We start from the raw sequence: 17,833 nt of genomic DNA on the forward strand, positions 1-17,833 counted from the left end.
CCACCTCACCAATGAGAGAAAATGGCAATTCTGCCATTATGAAAATTGGGCTTCGCAATTTTGCCATCCCGCAAATGGGATTCGCACAATTGCTATTCTGAAACGATGCACACCCTCATATATGCTCTGAGCAGAATTTTGATCTAACTTATTTATTTATTTTGTCATGCCCTATTTTTCCCCGTTTTGCCCCCTCCTTCTTATCCATTCAGTCACGGTAGACAGTCCGTCCGCAAGCTCGCCCGTGACGTCGGTGCGTCCAACCTCGACGACGTCTCCGCCGCCCTCGACCAGCCCTTCGCCGCGCTGGCCGTGTCGTAGGGAAGCTCCGGCAAGTGCAGCTCAGCTCCGCCGACAGGAGCCTCAACGCCAGCAGGAAGAAGGCACGACTCCGGATCAGGAGGTCGCGCACGCCGGGTGGAGCTTGCCGCTGCGGGGCGAGGGCCGCGCGGACGGCGCGCTAGTCCAGCCCGAGGAGCTGCTCGACGAAGAGGCAGTAGGAGGGGAGGCGCTTGGACGGCGTGACGCCATTGCCGCCGCCGACGCCGCCGCACGAGTCGCGACTCTGCCGTGAACGCGCGTGACTGTCTCCGTGAGGCCGTGACTGAATGGATAATGAGGAGGGGCAAAACGGGAAGAGAAATAGGATATGGCAAAAAAGAATTTAAATTAGATCAAAATCTTGTTCAGGGCATATTTGAGGGTGTGCATCGTTTGAAAATGACAAATGTGCGAATCCCATTTGTGGGATGGCAAAATTGTGAAGCCCAGTTTACATAATGGCAGAATTGCCATTTGTGTGTGTTCCTAGGCAACTGCTCCAATACTCTTTTTTTTTAAAAAAAATGCACAGATCTTAAAGCAACTTGTCTTAAAGCAATTTGTATTTTTTTCTTAATTATTTCTCATTGAGCAAGCTCATCCAAACCTAGTTCAGTGATAAAAAAAAGTGGCTCCTCCGCGGAGGTGAGGCAGCTGTGGCTGCCACGGTGTCTTACTATTTTCGTAATTTTGCATCGACACACACCTCACCGAGTCGTCGTCACCTTCTTCTCGTCTATGTGCATTGTGAAGCCACCACTTCTGATTTCTGAACCCCGTCGCCGTCGGCGGATCACGCCCTGCCCTGCCCACCCTTTGTTCGTGGGAGAGAAAAACACTATTGAATGACTGACAAATTCGACATCTGCGCTCACGGGTTACGGCTGCCGCAGCCTGCAGATCGCGCGCGTACATTTCCCGTTCCACAAACGAGCCGCGCTGCTACAGCCCGCTGATCTCTTGGTCTCCTGCGTTTCCTCTGCTTCAGGTAGGAGCCAAGGAGATAGGCGTAGCAGAGAGGATCACCCGGCCCTTTGGCGCATGCTCTTCGCTCTGTACGTTCTGCTGCTGGTTTGAGCTAGCTTGCTCGTCTGATCGAGCTCCAGGAGTTTGCGACGACGACGGGCGACGGCGACATGAAGCCGGGAGCTGTGTCGGCGTCCAGGTCCGGCAGCAGCACGGCGGACAGAAACAACTGTGTGTAGCTTCGGTGACATATAGCACCATACCAGGCTAGGCTCAGCTTCCTAAAACTTGTGTGCTTGAAAACAATTGAAGTTCACGTGTGAAACAACCCGAGTGGAAAACCGACCGGCATTCTCCTCGACGTTAGGTTAGAGCACTGCTTATATACTTCCTTTTTTTTAAAAAAAAATGCACACACGTCGAAGAAGGTGACGGCGACTCGACGACTTGGCGAGGAGAAAAATGCACATGTCGTTTCCTGCAACTGCAATTTAGCGTTGTTGCGTCGTTTTTTTTTTCCTCTCGCGCGCTTTTGCTGATGAATTCTGGCCGGGGCATGGTGTGCATGGCTAGGCTAACAGACACACGGCTCGCTTTTTGAGCTCAGTGGCTACTGGCTAAGGCTAACAGAGTAACTGACTGCAACGATCCGCAGCCGGCAGGCATGCTTGCCGCGTCTGATCATCTTTGTTCTTTGGTGAGATTCAGTTTGGTACCTGTACGCGTACGATGGTACTAGCTGTTTGTGTACATATACGGCAGTTGGGCACACAACAGTTACAGTGCAGTACGTATACTTAACTTATATCGAACTATATTGCACTTGATTCATGTGCTTATTAAGTGCCGCGCAATGTGTGATGGACGACGGGCGATATATAGGTTACAACGCAGTCAAAACGCAAGGGCCGTGACTTCCATGCGTACATTCAGAAATAATTCGGCAGGTCGTCGAGCATGGAGACAAAAGGAGTTCCGGTGTTTGGAATGTCATCAGCGGCGACCGTCCATAGCAATCCCCTATTTAGAGGGCGTTTGACATAGCTCCGGCCGGCTCCGGCTCCCTATTCTCTCCAACGAACCCATGGCCAAGCTATTAGAAATGTTTGAGAAAGGTATTTCTAAATGCCACAAGATAAGGCTCGAGTGTCTTCATCAAGATTTAACAATCAAGTTTTTTAAATGGTTATACAATTCTATGGTTCAGTGGAGCTGTGGTGAGATGGGGGTTGTGCGGTGTGTCATGTGTGTAGAGGTCTCAACGGAACCGGTTGTGGTCGATTTGTGCTTTAATTCTACCGTTGTAAGAGCCTTTGGAGTTGCTACTGCTGTCATATGGTCCCTTTTTAATTTATTTATATTTATAATATAATCAGCATCTCTGATGCATGATTTGTTTAAAACATAAAAATTATGATTTAAACGTATTGGTTTTCTGTGTGAAAAATGGAAAGCTATCCCTCGATGTTGTGCCAGAATAGCTGCAGTATCTATGAATAAATCAAATTGAAAGATCGATTCACTTTAATATTCATATATATTGTCATGAACATATGAGCCGTGGCATTAATTCAGTAGACAAGAATTATCAAAATTTGGTTAATACACTAAAAACATACTTTGAAATCAAATATTCCTTTTATTTGGAATTATAAGATATTTAGATATACGTTATATTTAGATATACAGTAAAAAAATCTAAAAAAGAAAAAAATATATTGTAATTTGAAATAAAGAGAGTATATTGCAATAATTGGTAGCTTTGGTCTAACTTTTAATGGACACTGCATGTCATTGCCTTCTAACATCTTATTCACTTGAGCTTATCAGACAAACAATATTTTATGTCATAATTTATCAGCCAAACAAACAAGACGTAAGACGTTACATGTAGTTTTGGAGCACAGCGAGCAATTCCAAACAACTTGAAAAAGGCATATCCAGCAATGCACCATGTAGCGGGGTAATTTCTTGCACTGATATAAGACCAGTAACCAGTAACTTTAATGTACCGTGTACAATTATAATGAGGGTGGTGGACACTAGTTCAACTTTACTACTACTAGCAGTGTTTGTAGTCTCTTTGGACTTTTGTAGCAAATGATTAAAAAGTCACAGCAATAGAGAAAAAAAAGGATAGGAATATAGGATTGGAAAACATAGGGCAGGACTCAGTCCTCGTCGAGTCCAGGGATCTTAGCCAGCCTGACGACGCACTCCTCCACGGCCTCACACGAGCTCTTGCAAGAGAGCCCGAGCCCACGCATCCCAAGACCGAGGCCGAGCCCAAGCCCGGCCCAGCCAAGCACTCTCTTGCCCCCGTTGGCGCTGTCCCCCGTGCAGGCCAGGTAGGCTGCAAGGAACGGGTCGTCCGCCGGCCTGACGCCGCGGCTGCTCCTCGGCTTTCTCCTCCCCGGCGGCGGCGAGGCGGCCGGCGCACCCGGCCCTCCTGGAGGTGGCGGCACGCGCAGGCGGTGTTGGTGCTGGTGCGCCGTCGCAGCCGCGGCAGGCGCAGGCGCTTGCTTCTTAGCGCTCGCCGGCGTCCTCCTGCTTACAGCCTCCGCGCGGGACGCACCGCCAGCGGTGGGCTTCTTGGCCTCGGAGTCCGAGTGTCTCTGTTTGGACACCCCGGGCTCATGCTCCCATGAGAAGGCCACCGTGCTGCTGCTGCTGCCGGACTTGGACGCCGCCACAGCTTCCAGCTTCATGCCGTCGTCGTCGGCCGGAAACTCCTGGAGCTCGATCTGACGCGATCGATCAAGCTCGATCATTAACAGAACAGAGAGTGAAGAGCACGCGCCAAAGGGATGAGACAGAGGAGACGAAGGAGACCAACCGCGACGAAGAGAGAGCAGCAGGCTGTAGCAACGCGACAGGGGGAAAACCTATGTGCGCGATCAGCGGCGGCGGCCGTGAGCGAGAGATGCGACGGGCTTCTTGGAGCTTTATAGCAGCAGCGGCAGAAGGCTGGCAGGGTGGGCAGGGCATCCGGCGATGGCGACGGGGTTCAGCGTTCTGCAATCAGAAGTGGTGGCTTGACCGGCCGTGCGCGTCGTTTCCTGCAAGCCGTTTGCGTCGGTTTTTCCTCTCGCGCGCTTTTGTGCATGGACATGGTGGCTGCAACTGAACAGACACACGAATCGCTTTTGAGCTCAGTGGCTAACGGACTGCACCGATCGGCAGCCGGCAGGCATGCTTGCGGCGTCCGATCATCTAACGGCGGCCGGTATGCCGCAGCACTGTTGTTTTTTTTTTTCTTGGATCTGTCTTGTGGGTGTGTTTCGGTTTGGTATATACCTGCACGCGTATGGTGGTGTCTGCATGTTTGTGTATATTCGCAGTTAGGCACAATACAGTGCAGTATGTATCTTACTTATATCTAATAGCTATGTATGATTCGTTCATGTATGTACTTATAAAGTACCACGTCAACGTACGTGTGATGGACCATTATGTTGTCCGCCGGAGAATGAATAATGCAAGATTATGACCTGAACGCTAGGTTACAGCGCTAGAGTCAAAACGCAGGGCCGTGACTTCCATGTCTATAGAAATTATTCGGCAGGCCTGGCCATCGAGTATTATGGAGACAAATTGGGGTTCCGGTGCTGGAATGCCATCAGTTTGGCGCCTACCATCTGCGGTCTGCGCGCATGTGACTGATGATATGATATCTTAATATCCTATGATTCCTATATCAACCCAGAGCTCGTTCTCTCCCACGTAAAAACCAGGCAACTAATTAAGTCTATTAGGATCGTCGGAGCCTTTGAAATTTACAAATTGCTAGCGTCATGGAACCGGACTATATACCTGATCAATTTTTCACGGCAACAATACCATCATTGGACGCGAGTATTTCGGACTCATATAAACGCGTGGTTATGATTTTGGGTTGCATATGGATATGGGACATGGAGAATGTGGGGGTAGTTTTGGAATAAAAAAAGGGGATTCGAAGGAACCCTTTCCTCTTAATATAAGATATAGATATACTCCAAATAATTAATTTTTTCGAGAACATGCATTGGCACGTGTTTCATTAAGCAGTACTTCAAATAATTAATGAAATATTGTTTTTGATTAATTTATTTTATTGTTAACATTTAAGTGCAATTCTTGATATTGTTCAACAGCATTAACTTAAATAGTTTTTTATCACAATTGAAACAATTAAAAGTTCATTTGTATCAATTATTGTTTGGTATCGTAGGATCGTAGTATTAGGATACTAGAGCCTTCTCAACTCCAAAAGTTTGCTAAAACTCACTTAACAAATCTATAGTTTTGCCAAGTCTCAAAACCAAATGCCAAGTGAAAAAAAGGCCTTCTTCGACAGTTTGCTATTTGGGCTTGGCAAAAGAATTTGACATCCTAAGATTTTTGCCAAAATCACAGAATTGAGTCTCCAACAAGTTGGCAAAGCTAGTTAGCAAATTGGGATACACATGATGCCAAGCGATAGAGGACTTGGCATATTTGCCAAGTGAAGGGAAAATTTTGCCAAGCTCACAAATTTGCCAAGTAGTTTTGTCAACTTGTTGGAGACTGTTTTTTGTGGTTTTTGGCAAAAATCGTAGGATGCCAAGTACTTTTAGCAAATTGTTGGAGTTGTAGGAGCAAGATACTAGGAATCGAGGATATATCGTTCGTCTTTAGAGTTAAGTTCTAGGTATCCATGGCGACCGTGTAAGAGGGTCTCTAGGAGGTCACTGAAATAATGATGGAGGTGCGCTAGATTGAGGTCCAAAGACACATCTAGTGGTAGACACAATGTTGAAATCAGCCGAGAGCCAGAATGGAAGAAAATGGTGGTTAGCGGTGCGACATTGAGAGAGCGAGGGTATCATTGGAGTCGAGCAACACAGCGTGGGATGTTATATGTCACTTGAGCAACTAGAATCAATGTAATCGCTGCCAAGTCCTCCATGCACTAACGACGACTCCTTAAATTTCTTGCCTATGAACCTACCCTTCATAGCCTCTGGTGGTTCGTGCTATAATTAATGCTAACCCGATTACGCCAGTGTTGTTAGACCAGTCTCAATGTATGTTTCATGAGAGTGTCATGCACATTAAATAGGGTGCCACATAAGCAAAATTGCTGACTTGGCAGAGTCATTAAATGAAGGAGTTTCATCAGATGAGAGAGGAGTTTCATCCCCATAAAACTCATCTGGCTCGGTTACCTAGTTTGCAGTCTTGGTAAATGTGTCATGAAACTATGCATTGAGACTGGCCTTATGACGTTTTGCCATCCATTGGCTGACTAGGATTTTCCCATATTTATTTATATACTCATTAGAAAAACATTAAAAATGGTTGTGCTAGAATAACAAGATGACAACATTCTTGTTTTAGAAACAATAGAATATGGCAAAATAATTATATCGGATCTACAAAACTCTCCTATAAGGCTTTCTACACTAGATGCCCTCTCCACCTACTCTTTGGTTGCATTGGTAGCACCATCTCACCCCCTGCAATAACCCGCTATATCACTGTCGGCTACAACCACAAGATTGCCCTCCCCAAAGATCTGATGAACTCAATCCCTCAATGGAGGAGGAGCCATGCCGCATAAACAAATTCAATTTCCCTAACACTAGCCACGTCTCAAATAACATTCTTTACGAAGAAGAGCCAGGGGGAGAGGTCGATATGATGCTACTACATGTACACATCTTTTTCACACGTCAATTTTTTTTCCAACCCTCAGTTGGTAACATGAAATCCCCATGACCGAGAGGGCTGTGCTCTCTTTTTTTTCCCACGACTCTTTGACTCCCGCAATCGACGAACAAATAATTTGATTTTGTCCTATTTGTTTTTTAGCACACGTTAATGCTAGCACATGTGAATGGTTTTGCTAGCATCCCACACGCGCAGTATCTCGTCGGCCTCCACGGTTGATGGACGATGTCTTCCTAAAGAAGGGCATGCAGGTGGTTTACCTCTTTGTTCCAAATCGTCCTCCTGACACGTGTCCTCATCCAACACCTGTACGGACTGTAGTTCGATGGGATGATTTGATTTGATTTATTTATATTATGTTATATGTATTATTACTGGCAGATCATTTTTTTAAGAACACTAGCAGTTTTTTTTTCTTCTTTTTTTTTGGAGCAGAACACTGGCAGATCAGATGGTACATATGGGTTGGGGGCGTTGGGCTTTCCAAACGCGACCGACTGAATCGTGCTCGTGCCTCGTGCGTGACGACCTTTGCGTGGCCCTCTCCCACCCCCTCGCGGCAAATTGGCCTCGGGCCTCGTTGGGCCAAAAAGGAACCGGCTTGGGCCACTTGTTCTCAGTTATGCGGACCCGTCCGTCAAACAGGCCAGCAGAATGGGGCGCATCAGAAACAACCTGAACGAGACCACATGATGATGACGTCACGATCCTGTTCCAGTGTTCCCGTTCCCGTTCCCCTTCTCCTCGCCCTGCCAGGTGGAATGGAACGGCTGCCTATAAAGGAGGACAGGCAGGCAGGACCCAGACCCATCCAAGGAAGGAAGGAGTCTTCTCGATCGTGACGCGGCCCCCAAATCCGCATACGATTTCCGTTGTTCCCCTTCCAAAATCATCCTCCAGATCAGATCCCCTCGCCGCAGTGCAGATCTCTCTCGATCCGAGCTCGTGGCGACCTCTCTCCTCCAGCTCCCGCTCCTGAAATCGATTTCTCTCTATACTAGTTTCGCCATCTGCTTTTTCTCCCCCTCATTTGATTTTTAATTTTTAAATTTAATGGAAGGGAGCTGGGTCACATCCACAGGCCGCGGCTTCCGGTTTCGATGGCTGCGGCTCCGGTGCCCACGACGCTCCCAGATCGATTCCACGAGGTTTACATAGCCTTTGCCCGGTGAAAAAGATGGGTTCTTGGGTTATACGCGCCTCGCACATGCATACCCGCTGAATTTCTCGATTTTTCGTTTTTTTTTTCTTTTTCTTTTTGACGTTTATGATTTTCCCAGGTCTTTGAGATCTAGTGTTCCTTCTTGTTACGCCGTCCCCCTTTAGCTATGGGCCAGTTTGCATGAGAGTCAAGGCATACAGGGACACTGAATCAAACTGTCAAGTTGCAGTCTTTTTCTAATGTGGATAATCTGATCTCGTGGCTAGTTCTCCTGGCGTGGCAATATAAAGTACTGTATTTTACTAGCAGTGTTTCTTTTGTTCTAATATACATCTGGGGAGCCATGCAAGGGATCCACGCATCCGGCATCCCATTCCCAACTGCCCCGCAACCTCTAACATTTTCTTTTTATTGTAGATTTGTAGTCATATTCGATCTGGTAAAGGTAGTATATATTATATGTATTTATTTTTTATTGCACAAGACAAAAACAATGGCAGTATGGTATCCAAACTTGTGTTTCTGTTTTAGGTCTCGTTTAGATGCAAAAAAATTTTAGATTTCGCAACTGTAACACTTTCGTTTGTTTGTGGCAAATATGGTCTAATTATAGACTAACTAGGATCAAAAGATTCGTCTCGCGATTTATAAACAAACTATGTAATTAGTTTTTGTTTTTGTCTATATTTAATACTTTATGCATGTGCCGCAAGATTCGATGTGATGGGGAATCTTAAAAACTTTTTGGTTTTCGGAGTGAACAAGGCCTTAGGATTAGGAAGTGGAAGGCTTCAACAATCAAAATTGTAAGCAAGCATCCAAACCACCTAGTAACCTCAACTAAACCTGTGTTTGAGAAAAAACCTCAACTACACCTGAAGCAAATAAGGCCTTGTTTAGTTAACCTAAAAACTAAAAAGTTTTCAAGATTCCCCGTCACATCGAATCTTGCGGCACATGCATGAAACAATAAATATAGAAAAAACAAAAATTAATTACACAGATTTGCCTTAAAATCACGAGACGAATTTTTTGACCCTAGTTAGTCCATGATTAGACAATATTTGCCACAAACAAACGAAATTGCTACAGTGACCAAAAACTTTTTATTTCACAAACTGAACAAGGCCTAAGACAACAAAGTCCATGGCGTCATACTCAATATTAGATACTAACATTATCCTAAGTTATGTATCCTTGTTTTTATTCTTTTTTTTTTCAATCTCGAAATGAGGCTCGTCAGAATGTAAGAAATCAGACTACTTAATACGCCCTAAGGCTATTAATAAAAGAAAAAAAATGAACACTTAAATTACTTATCTTGAATATGCAACCAATTACTCTATGTTCTTTGCTAAATAAGCTGAAAATGTTGACGTTTCCTCAAAAGTCTTAGTAGGCATCTTTTCGAAAATCTATTTTTTGTAATTTTAAATGTGAGGCAAGCTATATAAATAAAACTGTGCTAAGAACATTGTATGTAGATTTAGAAGGAAAAATAAAATCTAATTCCACATCAGCACGTTGCTTCAGTTTATTCCTACTTTAAATTTGTGCCAAAAATATGATGTGTAAGTCTATAAGGAAAAAGAAAATACGGAATTCGTGTCAACAATGATGCAAAAGTATGGAAGACGAGTCAAAGATGATGCAAACTACTTACTTTTACTAATATTGTCTTCCGCATATTAACCTTTAGTTGTAGATTTATTATAGAAGGAAAAAGAAAATCCAGAATCGTATCATATGATGATGCAAAATACAACTAACACTGTCTTTAGAAAAAATCGATGCCGACAACTTGAATTGTGGATCTGGAAGGAAAAAAGAAAATCCAGAATTCGCCTCGTACTCAAGTTTAGCTCGTGGGTTTATTGGGCCGTGTGTCTAAGCAGTACGAATTCCAGATCGGACAGCCCAGCAATGAGGAAGTTTAACTCGTGGGCTTATTGGGCCGTATGCCTAAGCAGTATATATTCCAGATCAGAAAGCCCAGCAAAAAATAGGTAGGGTTCCCAGTTCCTTCTAGAATCTTCTCATCTCACTGGCACTCGACTACAAGACGCTCTCTGTACACCATGCCGCATTCCCTGCAATCCTCGCTAGCTAGAGGTGGAGAGCCGCCTCCGCTCTGTCCTGCGAGCGCGAGGAGCGCGGCCCGCCGGACTGCCGCGTTCCCGTTTCCTTCGTCCCCGTGCCGCCATTTCCGTCGGCGCACCCCCGTGAAGCGATTCCGCCGACCATGGCCCGGGGACAACCCAATCGCGGCGCCGGCAACTCGATCCCTATCCCCAGGCGCTCGGCGGCGGCGGATCCTTCCCGTTGTAGACAGCAGGTCATAGTAGCGTCAACGGTCGGCCGGCCACTGGCCCACTGCATAAGTTGCTGCGGATGCGATGTCCCAAGAAGGCGGTGACGAGGAGTTCCTGTCACCTACGTACGTGCTACGGGAGCCACCCTGCTGCGTTGATCTCCTCCGGTGAGTTTCCTGTATTTGCTTGTTTGACATTCAGCTACATCAAGGTAGACGATGATGGTGCATTTGAGTTGAAAATGGCTTCCCTGAAGTTTAGTATGTACTGGCGAGTGCTTCTGTACTTGCAACCGATTACTTCTTGTGCGGTAGGTCAGGGTAATGCAATTTTTTATGTAATCCGAAAGGGCAGGGCAAGTGTTGAGCAAGCATCGTGATCAGTACTGACTAAATGGTTCTAGCAAGACTAAATATGTCAGGGTTCAGGGGTGTAGTGATCTTGCAATATTTCTGCTGCCTTTGCAATATCTTAATATGTTTTGTTCTTGTCGTGCTCATTGTGGGAATGCAAATTGAGTTGATTAAGATAACTCAAGGTTATGAGGAAATATGGGATTTTCCCAGACCAACTTTCTCCAACTTCTTGTGGCAGTGGCTAGTTGGGTAATGTTATTTTCAGTTCCCTTTGTCAGATAATGAGCAGTACTACTGCCTATGTATTAATGTTGGCATGTACTACTACCTATTAGCATAAATTACTTTACTAATTCTGAATTTGATTAACTCCGCATTATGTAATGTTCTCACAGCTACCTGTTACGTACCTGTTACCAATCTGAGTGTGTCATGTTGTCTTCGTTTATTGTCCCTCTACCCTGGGATTTCCCCATTCATATGTTGCTTCTGAAAAATGAATGATGAATTGCCTTTTAGCTTATGTTTCAGCACTGGTCATGGTACCACTACCAGGAAACTGAGTTATTCAGTTAACGGTGGAATAACTGTGTCAGGGTAGCCTTTTGTTTTCCGGGTCATTCCGCTACAAATAGTTATGTTCAAATGCTGAAAATTCTTTTTTAATCAATGGCACTTGAAGCCTCCTTCCTGGCTTGCAGCCAATTTTCCTGGTCGGATGCTAGCTGTAGCTGGCAGCTGCAACGGCTGCCTCCCTGTGTCATGTCCTGGCTGGGCTGCTGGATGCTGCTGGCCTCGGCTGGCTTGACGACTGCTCTGTGGCCTGGGCCTGGGTGGCACGACGGGAAATGGCTCTGAACCTCACAATCTGATGATTTCAGGAGAAGCTCGATGAAAATAACTAATGACATGGCAGTTACAAAAATTGGGATTTTGGTAGCTGCTGTGGTACGGTTGTATTTTCGGGGTCAATTTTTTTGGGGAGTTGTTTTTTTATCCAAGTTTTATGGATGCTCTTTGAGTTTCTCTTATTTCATCCCCCAAACACACGCACGTTGACCAAATCTCTCCAACGCCCTCCTCTTTGCTTTCAGTTCGTCATCTCAGCCTTATTGATTTGGATGGATATTTGGCCTTTGCCCTCTCTAGATTGCTGAGACCAAGAGTTTGCTCTTCCTGAGTTTGTCGTGTTGATCATTTATTGCTTGAATTTTTGCTTCACCTATTTATTAATGGGAGGTTGGTCATTTATGAGGAGCTGTGGTTTCTAGATTTGATGGCCATGGCGTTCTTCTTCCAGCCGCTCCCAGATCAATTTGGGGCTCTAATAGCCGTGGCCCAAATAAACGATGGGCTTCTGGTTACGCACCCTCGCACATCAATTTGATTGCTGCAGCTCTATGTTGTAGCCTTTTTTTCTCTTCAATCAATGTTAGTTGGGACCTGGTGACGAGTAGATCTATCTCTGCTGCTGCTGTGTGGCAGTGATGACAAAAAGGATATTTGGTTGATTATGATTCTTATTAATGCCATTTAAGGATCAAATTCTGATGACCTTATTTGTGCGTGTCTGAGCCATTGCAATGCAGAGTCCATGTTTACTGACCTTTCTGCTGATCTTTTCATCCTCGATTTTTGTTCCTGCTGGTTACTTCCTAGCAGAGGTAGTTTCATGTCTTATCCTTTGTGTTCTTGAAATTTTTGCTCTACTAATGATTTTGCACTATGTTTATTTGATTCTGGTCGTGGGATGGTCAGGGTGCAAATATCCTTTTATCTGCAGCTGACAGGATAAATGGCAAAGGGATAGATTTCATCTTGTATTTATGTGTGTTGATTGGACTTCTTAGTAGTGTTTTTGGCTCATCTGGCATGGCTGGGATGACAAAAACATACGTTTCTCGATCCTGATACTTGATTTTTTCAAGGACCAAACTTTGATGACCTTTGTGCGTGTCTGAGCCAGTGCAAATGAGTATGTTTTCCTTATTTATTGTCAGAAGGTTATGGTCTTTTCGTGCATCTGGATTATTTAGGGTGGCTGTGATGACAAAAATGTTCGTTTCTCGATGCTGAGACTTGATTTATTCAAGGACCATATTTTGATGAGCTCTGTGCGTGTCTGAGCCTTAGCACTTAGCAGCCATGTTCGGACGTGAAACAGGAACAGGAACTTGGGGTGTTATTTTATAACGTGGGAATGGGCCCGTTCCCGTTCCCGGAATGTGGACAAGTGCTCGTCCCAGGCTGCTAAGGTCTGAGCCAGCACCTTCATTCTTTGCTTGAAAACTACGAACGTTTTTGTTGCCCATGGTATATTTGATTTCTCTTGCGAAAGGATCTCTAGCTGAGTTGGTTAAGTGGTCTGAGTAGCACTGCTTAGGTCCCCGGTTCAGACTCCCCGTGGGAGCAAATTCCCACGCCAAAGCACAGGTCTAAGACTTGGCCTAGTCGTGGTTGTTCTCACATGGGCTACGGTGCTGCTGGGTTCAGGGGTTTTCTCGACATGTGTGAGAAGGTCGTCTTCTTAAGGCAATGCCCGGGGGCTGTCTTGCCCCCTGCTGGTCTAGTTTTTTTTATTTGAGTTCTCTTTGTCTGAAGTGAATGTTATTGGCAGCTTGTCTACTGTGATATTTGGCGGGTTGCTCTGGTCCAAATCATGACACTGACTGTGTTGTGGTGATAGAGATAATAATCACTTTTTTTCTGGATGAGACATCAGTATTACCTATCCTTATTCTTCGCACGAAAAGTATGACCTTTTTCTGTTGTCCCTGGCTTATTTGAGTTTTGTTTAGCTCATTGGTTTCTTTATTCACTTATGGTGACAATACTCTCCAAAATGATGCTAGTGGTTACTTGTCTCTTGTGATTTCTGTCTAGTTCTCAAGTTGGATAGATTGCTCTGCGCTGCTTATCAGTCTTTTGCATTCTCAGATATATCATCATAGCTGTTCTGGATGATCATATCGGTATGAGTAGTCATGGATTCATTTCTTGCATCGAACTGTCATACATGAACTTCCTTGTTTAGATGCCTTCAAAATTCCAAAAGTTTACAAGATTCTCCGTCACATTAAATCTTTGGACGCATGCATGAAGCATTAAATGTAGATAAAAAAATAACTAATTGAGACAAATCTTTTGAACCTAGTTAGTCTATGATTGAACACTAATTGTCAAATACAAACGAAAGTGCCACAGGAGCTAAATCCAAAAAGTTTTTGGATCAAAACAAGGCCCATGGATTCTTTTGTGGCCATCGAATTGTCATACATGAACTTGGGTTCTTTTGTGGCCACCTGGCTGCTGTTCCTATCCAGGCTGTTCGAATTATCATCATACACGAATCCCATATATTGGTACAGCCGTTGAGCAGGAATTATGTTTGGAACTCTGGCAGGAAGTGCACTCTAAAAGTTCTCAATGATTTGGAACCTGGCTGGATTGTTTTTGGAAATGCACTCTAAAAGTTCTCATATATATGAAATGATTAACTGTGTGATTGCAGTAATTAGTTTTGTGACTTATCCAAGGGTTTCCTACAAATGGTACTCTGTTATTCCTGTCAATTCTAACCCTACGTTGCAGCCATTGTGAAATGACCCCAATGTCTGCAATAACAGTTATGTGTTCATCTTCATGCATTTAATCTATATTTCAGTAACCCATGAGAAAAACATAATTTAAGGGTGTCTAGGGTGTAACCAGGGTTTCTAAACTCTTATTTAATTTAATATAATGATGATGTAGCTCTCCTGCATGTCCGAAAAAAGTGTGAGAATAGTTCCTTCAAACAGTTTTCTGTTGATCAAAATGGATATCTGAAGTTCCTGTTGAAAGTTAAACATGAAACATCTAGCAAGCAAGATATCATCTGACGCAAACTAGAATTTGTTTAAGATACAGCCAGATTCAGAAGAACTGAAAATTCAACTAGCTAAATGCTACAAAACAGAAATACAAATGTAGATAGCGAGCATGCATGGGGCAAACAATGTGGTCATTTGAACCTACTTTTTCTGACCATTGTTTGCTTCCATGGTGAGATATCTATGTCAAGCTCTCCATGGATTTAGGAATCATGGTGCTTGGTCAAGATTCAATAACCAACCATATGACCTTGATTCACACTTGCTCAAGTCCTCACTATTCTTGTTGTTCGATAAGATCTCACCTAGAGGTCCACCTTGAGGCATCTCCCAAGAGCTTGATATGCAATCCTGCTGCACTTGTGTCATGTTAGGTGTAAGGCAGGTAGATCGTGGACCGTCTGCAGAATAGAAAGTTGATGAAACTAGCATGGAATCAGAATATTTGTTCTTTTCTGACTCCATCTTCTCATTCTGGGCTAGGCTGAAATTTTGAAGGACTGATTGGAGGGAGTCAGCATCATGGCGCTGTGCGGAGGAAATGCCCTTGTGGCTAGGCTGGTTGCCTCCCCATGCTTTCAATATTGTGTCTGAGTTTGACTCATTTTCCAGTGTGGGACCTAACTTATCCGGTTTATTCTGCTGCTTCAGTTGAGAGAGCAGGGACAAGGTGGGCTGGCTATTCGTAGAATTAAGCAGCAAAGAGTTGTCTTCCGTCAGTTTGTTTGCTTTCTCTCTGTTCAGCATTGTCCTGAAAATGTGTACAATGTTTTCAAAATGGGAATTATTATGACTGCTAAGTGGCAACTAAAATCAAAATAATCTTATATAGAACTAACACTATTCCAGAATGTAAGTATGTAACATACTAATACTATTCCAAAATGTAATGTTGTCAATGCTATTAATAGGATGCATAAGTATTAATTGGGATTTTTATTATTCAAATATGATGCTAAAATAGGGTGCCTCATATAAGGAGATGACTCTGTAAGAGTATAGTATTTACCTGTTTAAATTATCTGTCCAATAGCTGACAGTGCCTGGCTTGGAGTCGTTAACTTTTGCCTTCTTCAAGCTACCTTGTGGCCCAGCACATGGCAATGAGCCAGCAGCAGCAGGCACCTCCTTGGTGGTCTTCTTAGGTTGGTTTTCCACAGGCTTTCTTGAACGGTGACGGTTTCTGTTGATGTGCCGCTCACAGTACTTGTGATCAGCCATTGCCTCCTTGGAGCATCGCCACTTCTTTCCATCTGTTCGTCGGCATCTTCCAGGCTCCGGGTCGGAATCTGCGTTTGTGTAGCCTTGATAGAGAGGCCTCCAGCTCACTGCATTACAGAAGTCTGTCAAGCTCACTGCATTTATATCCAAAGGGATACTGTGGTTATTCTTTATGGCATATGATTGTTTGGGTACATAACAATTTGGTGCGGCAATAGTTGAATGTAAATATCTTTGTAGTTCCATGACATTCATATATCGAACTTAATGATTTGTGGTTTCATTTACTACAGAGTTGCCAGCATTTTTATTTACCATGTAACACTGCAAAGGCATCCATTTGTTTATTGTAAGTGCTAGTAGTTTTGAAGTAGAGAAACTAACTTTTTCTGATTCAGAATATGCATGCATACCTCTATTGGATGATCTGAAGCTCTTGCTGATTGAAATGAGCAGGCTGGAAGGAATGGGGGCCTTTGCATTGAGATACTTGTATATCAGAGCCTGGTGCTCCAGCTCCATCCACTGCGAGGGAGTAAATGGCCTCTTGGTCCTGGACAGCAGGAAAGCCTGCTCGCTTGGGCCTCCAAAATCCAAGCCTAGATGATTGTGAAACAAGGAGAATATTTAGTCTGACCAAATCTGAAATGCTGAAGCGAAACAGCAACCTTATCTCCAGAGACGTGCATGGTGAAGGGCAGGAGCGCCAAGACAAAAGTGTAAAGGTAAAAAAGCAGATGAAATGTTTACAGGCAGCCTTGGCCTTGGCCGGGGAGGGAGGGGCCCAGGATCCAGTGAGAGCTGTAGCGTTGTGCAAATCCCTATGGCCGCAATGCTAGGCCCCTCCATGTAGCATAGCATTCATGAGAGCTCATCAAGTTCCATGAATGCTGCACCTCTGTTCTCCTTTTGACTTTTGCTTTTCTTTTTTGAATATTATTAGGCCATTCTATCATGTTCATGTTTTGCAGAGAACATATCCATCCATCCATCCAAGAACATGCATCTTGGTTCTACTTGTACAGTGCGTATGAAAGGAGGAATGAATGGGCACAACATCTTGGTTCTACAGTGCGTATGAAAGGAAGAATGGATGGGCATGATGGAAGAAAATGTGTTGCTGATGACTGAGGGGGAGGCATCCAAACCTGAGGGCAATGTGTGAGCCGCCTTGGAGAACCTGAGCATCTTCTGTTCGTCGAGGAAGGGGGAGGGGTAGGGGGCAGCAGCCGCCGCCGCTGCCTGGGTGAGGGCTGCTCGCTTGAGGAGACCCAGGTCGCTGCTGTCCCTGGGCGATGGCGCTGTGACGGCGATGCCTTGCTGCAGCCCCATCACATCCCCGACGACTCCGAACTCCATGGCCACAGCCGCACCGCCACCACCAGCAGCAGCGCAAAACTCAGCACTCATTTGGGTTTGGGGGAGAAGAAGAGCCGCCTGCTGATGGGGGAGAATGGATGCTGGTGTGCATTGTTGGGGACAGGCTGGTGAGTTTTGAGGAGAGAGGGAGACTGGGAGAGAGAAGGTGGGTGTGCTTTTCTGGTGGGAGGCAGTGGCTCTTTAGGGGACTAGGAGGGTGGCCCTTAAATAGCACCAGTCCTTTCATCCATTCTTTAAAGGCTTTGGATGAGTTTTGAGAGATTTCCTTTTGAGAGTTTTTTTTTTTGAATTCAATACAATACTGCTATGGTAGTACTACAACATTTCCTAGGGTTTTAATTATTATTGTTATTTATGACCATCACAGTGACAGTGAGTTGACAGCGGGTACCACGGATGGTGTAGCAGTGAGGCCTTGTTTAGTTCGCAAAATTTTTCAAGATTTCCCGTCACATCGAATCTTGCGGCACATGCATGGAACATTAAATATATATAAAAACAAAAACTATTTGCACAGTTCATCTGTAAACCACGAGATGAATCTTTTGA

General features: G+C 44.6%; 2 protein-coding genes and 1 long non-coding RNA gene across 5 annotated transcripts; 1 reads left to right on the forward strand and 2 right to left on the reverse strand.

Annotated features, from left to right (window-relative positions):
* LOC8056727 (translation initiation factor IF-2) lies at window positions 3,198-4,359 on the reverse strand. Of its 2 annotated transcripts, XM_021451772.1 has the most exons (2): window positions 4,124-4,359; window positions 3,198-4,031 (listed from the first exon to the last, which is right to left on the reverse strand). In XM_021451772.1, exon 2 carries the CDS (start codon window positions 3,993-3,995, stop codon window positions 3,459-3,461), a length of 537 nt encoding a protein of 178 aa, XP_021307447.1. In that variant the 5' UTR covers window positions 3,996-4,031; window positions 4,124-4,359; the 3' UTR covers window positions 3,198-3,458. The 2 variants fall into 2 exon arrangements, with proteins under 2 accessions (XP_021307447.1, XP_002466680.2); XM_002466635.2 differs by having other exon boundaries at window positions 3,198-4,359.
* LOC110431675 lies at window positions 9,953-17,696 on the forward strand. Of its 2 annotated transcripts, none has more exons than XR_002449114.1 (4): window positions 9,953-10,622; window positions 15,167-16,253; window positions 16,361-16,629; window positions 17,652-17,696. It is a non-coding gene; the product is annotated as an uncharacterized LOC110431675 (long non-coding RNA). The 2 variants fall into 2 exon arrangements; XR_002449113.1 differs by lacking the exon at window positions 17,652-17,696 and adding an exon at window positions 16,876-17,163 and having other exon boundaries at window positions 9,954-10,622.
* On the reverse strand, window positions 14,619-17,529 carry LOC8054183 (growth-regulating factor 9). Its single transcript, XM_002466636.2, has 4 exons — window positions 17,053-17,529; window positions 16,318-16,503; window positions 15,693-16,011; window positions 14,619-15,434 (listed from the first exon to the last, which is right to left on the reverse strand). Exons 1-4 carry the CDS (start codon window positions 17,312-17,314, stop codon window positions 14,894-14,896), a joined length of 1,308 nt encoding a protein of 435 aa, XP_002466681.1. The 5' UTR covers window positions 17,315-17,529; the 3' UTR covers window positions 14,619-14,893.

Source organism: Sorghum bicolor, chromosome 1 (assembly GCF_000003195.3).
Source record: "Sorghum bicolor cultivar BTx623 chromosome 1, Sorghum_bicolor_NCBIv3, whole genome shotgun sequence".
Taxonomy (NCBI): Eukaryota; Viridiplantae; Streptophyta; class Magnoliopsida; order Poales; family Poaceae; genus Sorghum; species Sorghum bicolor.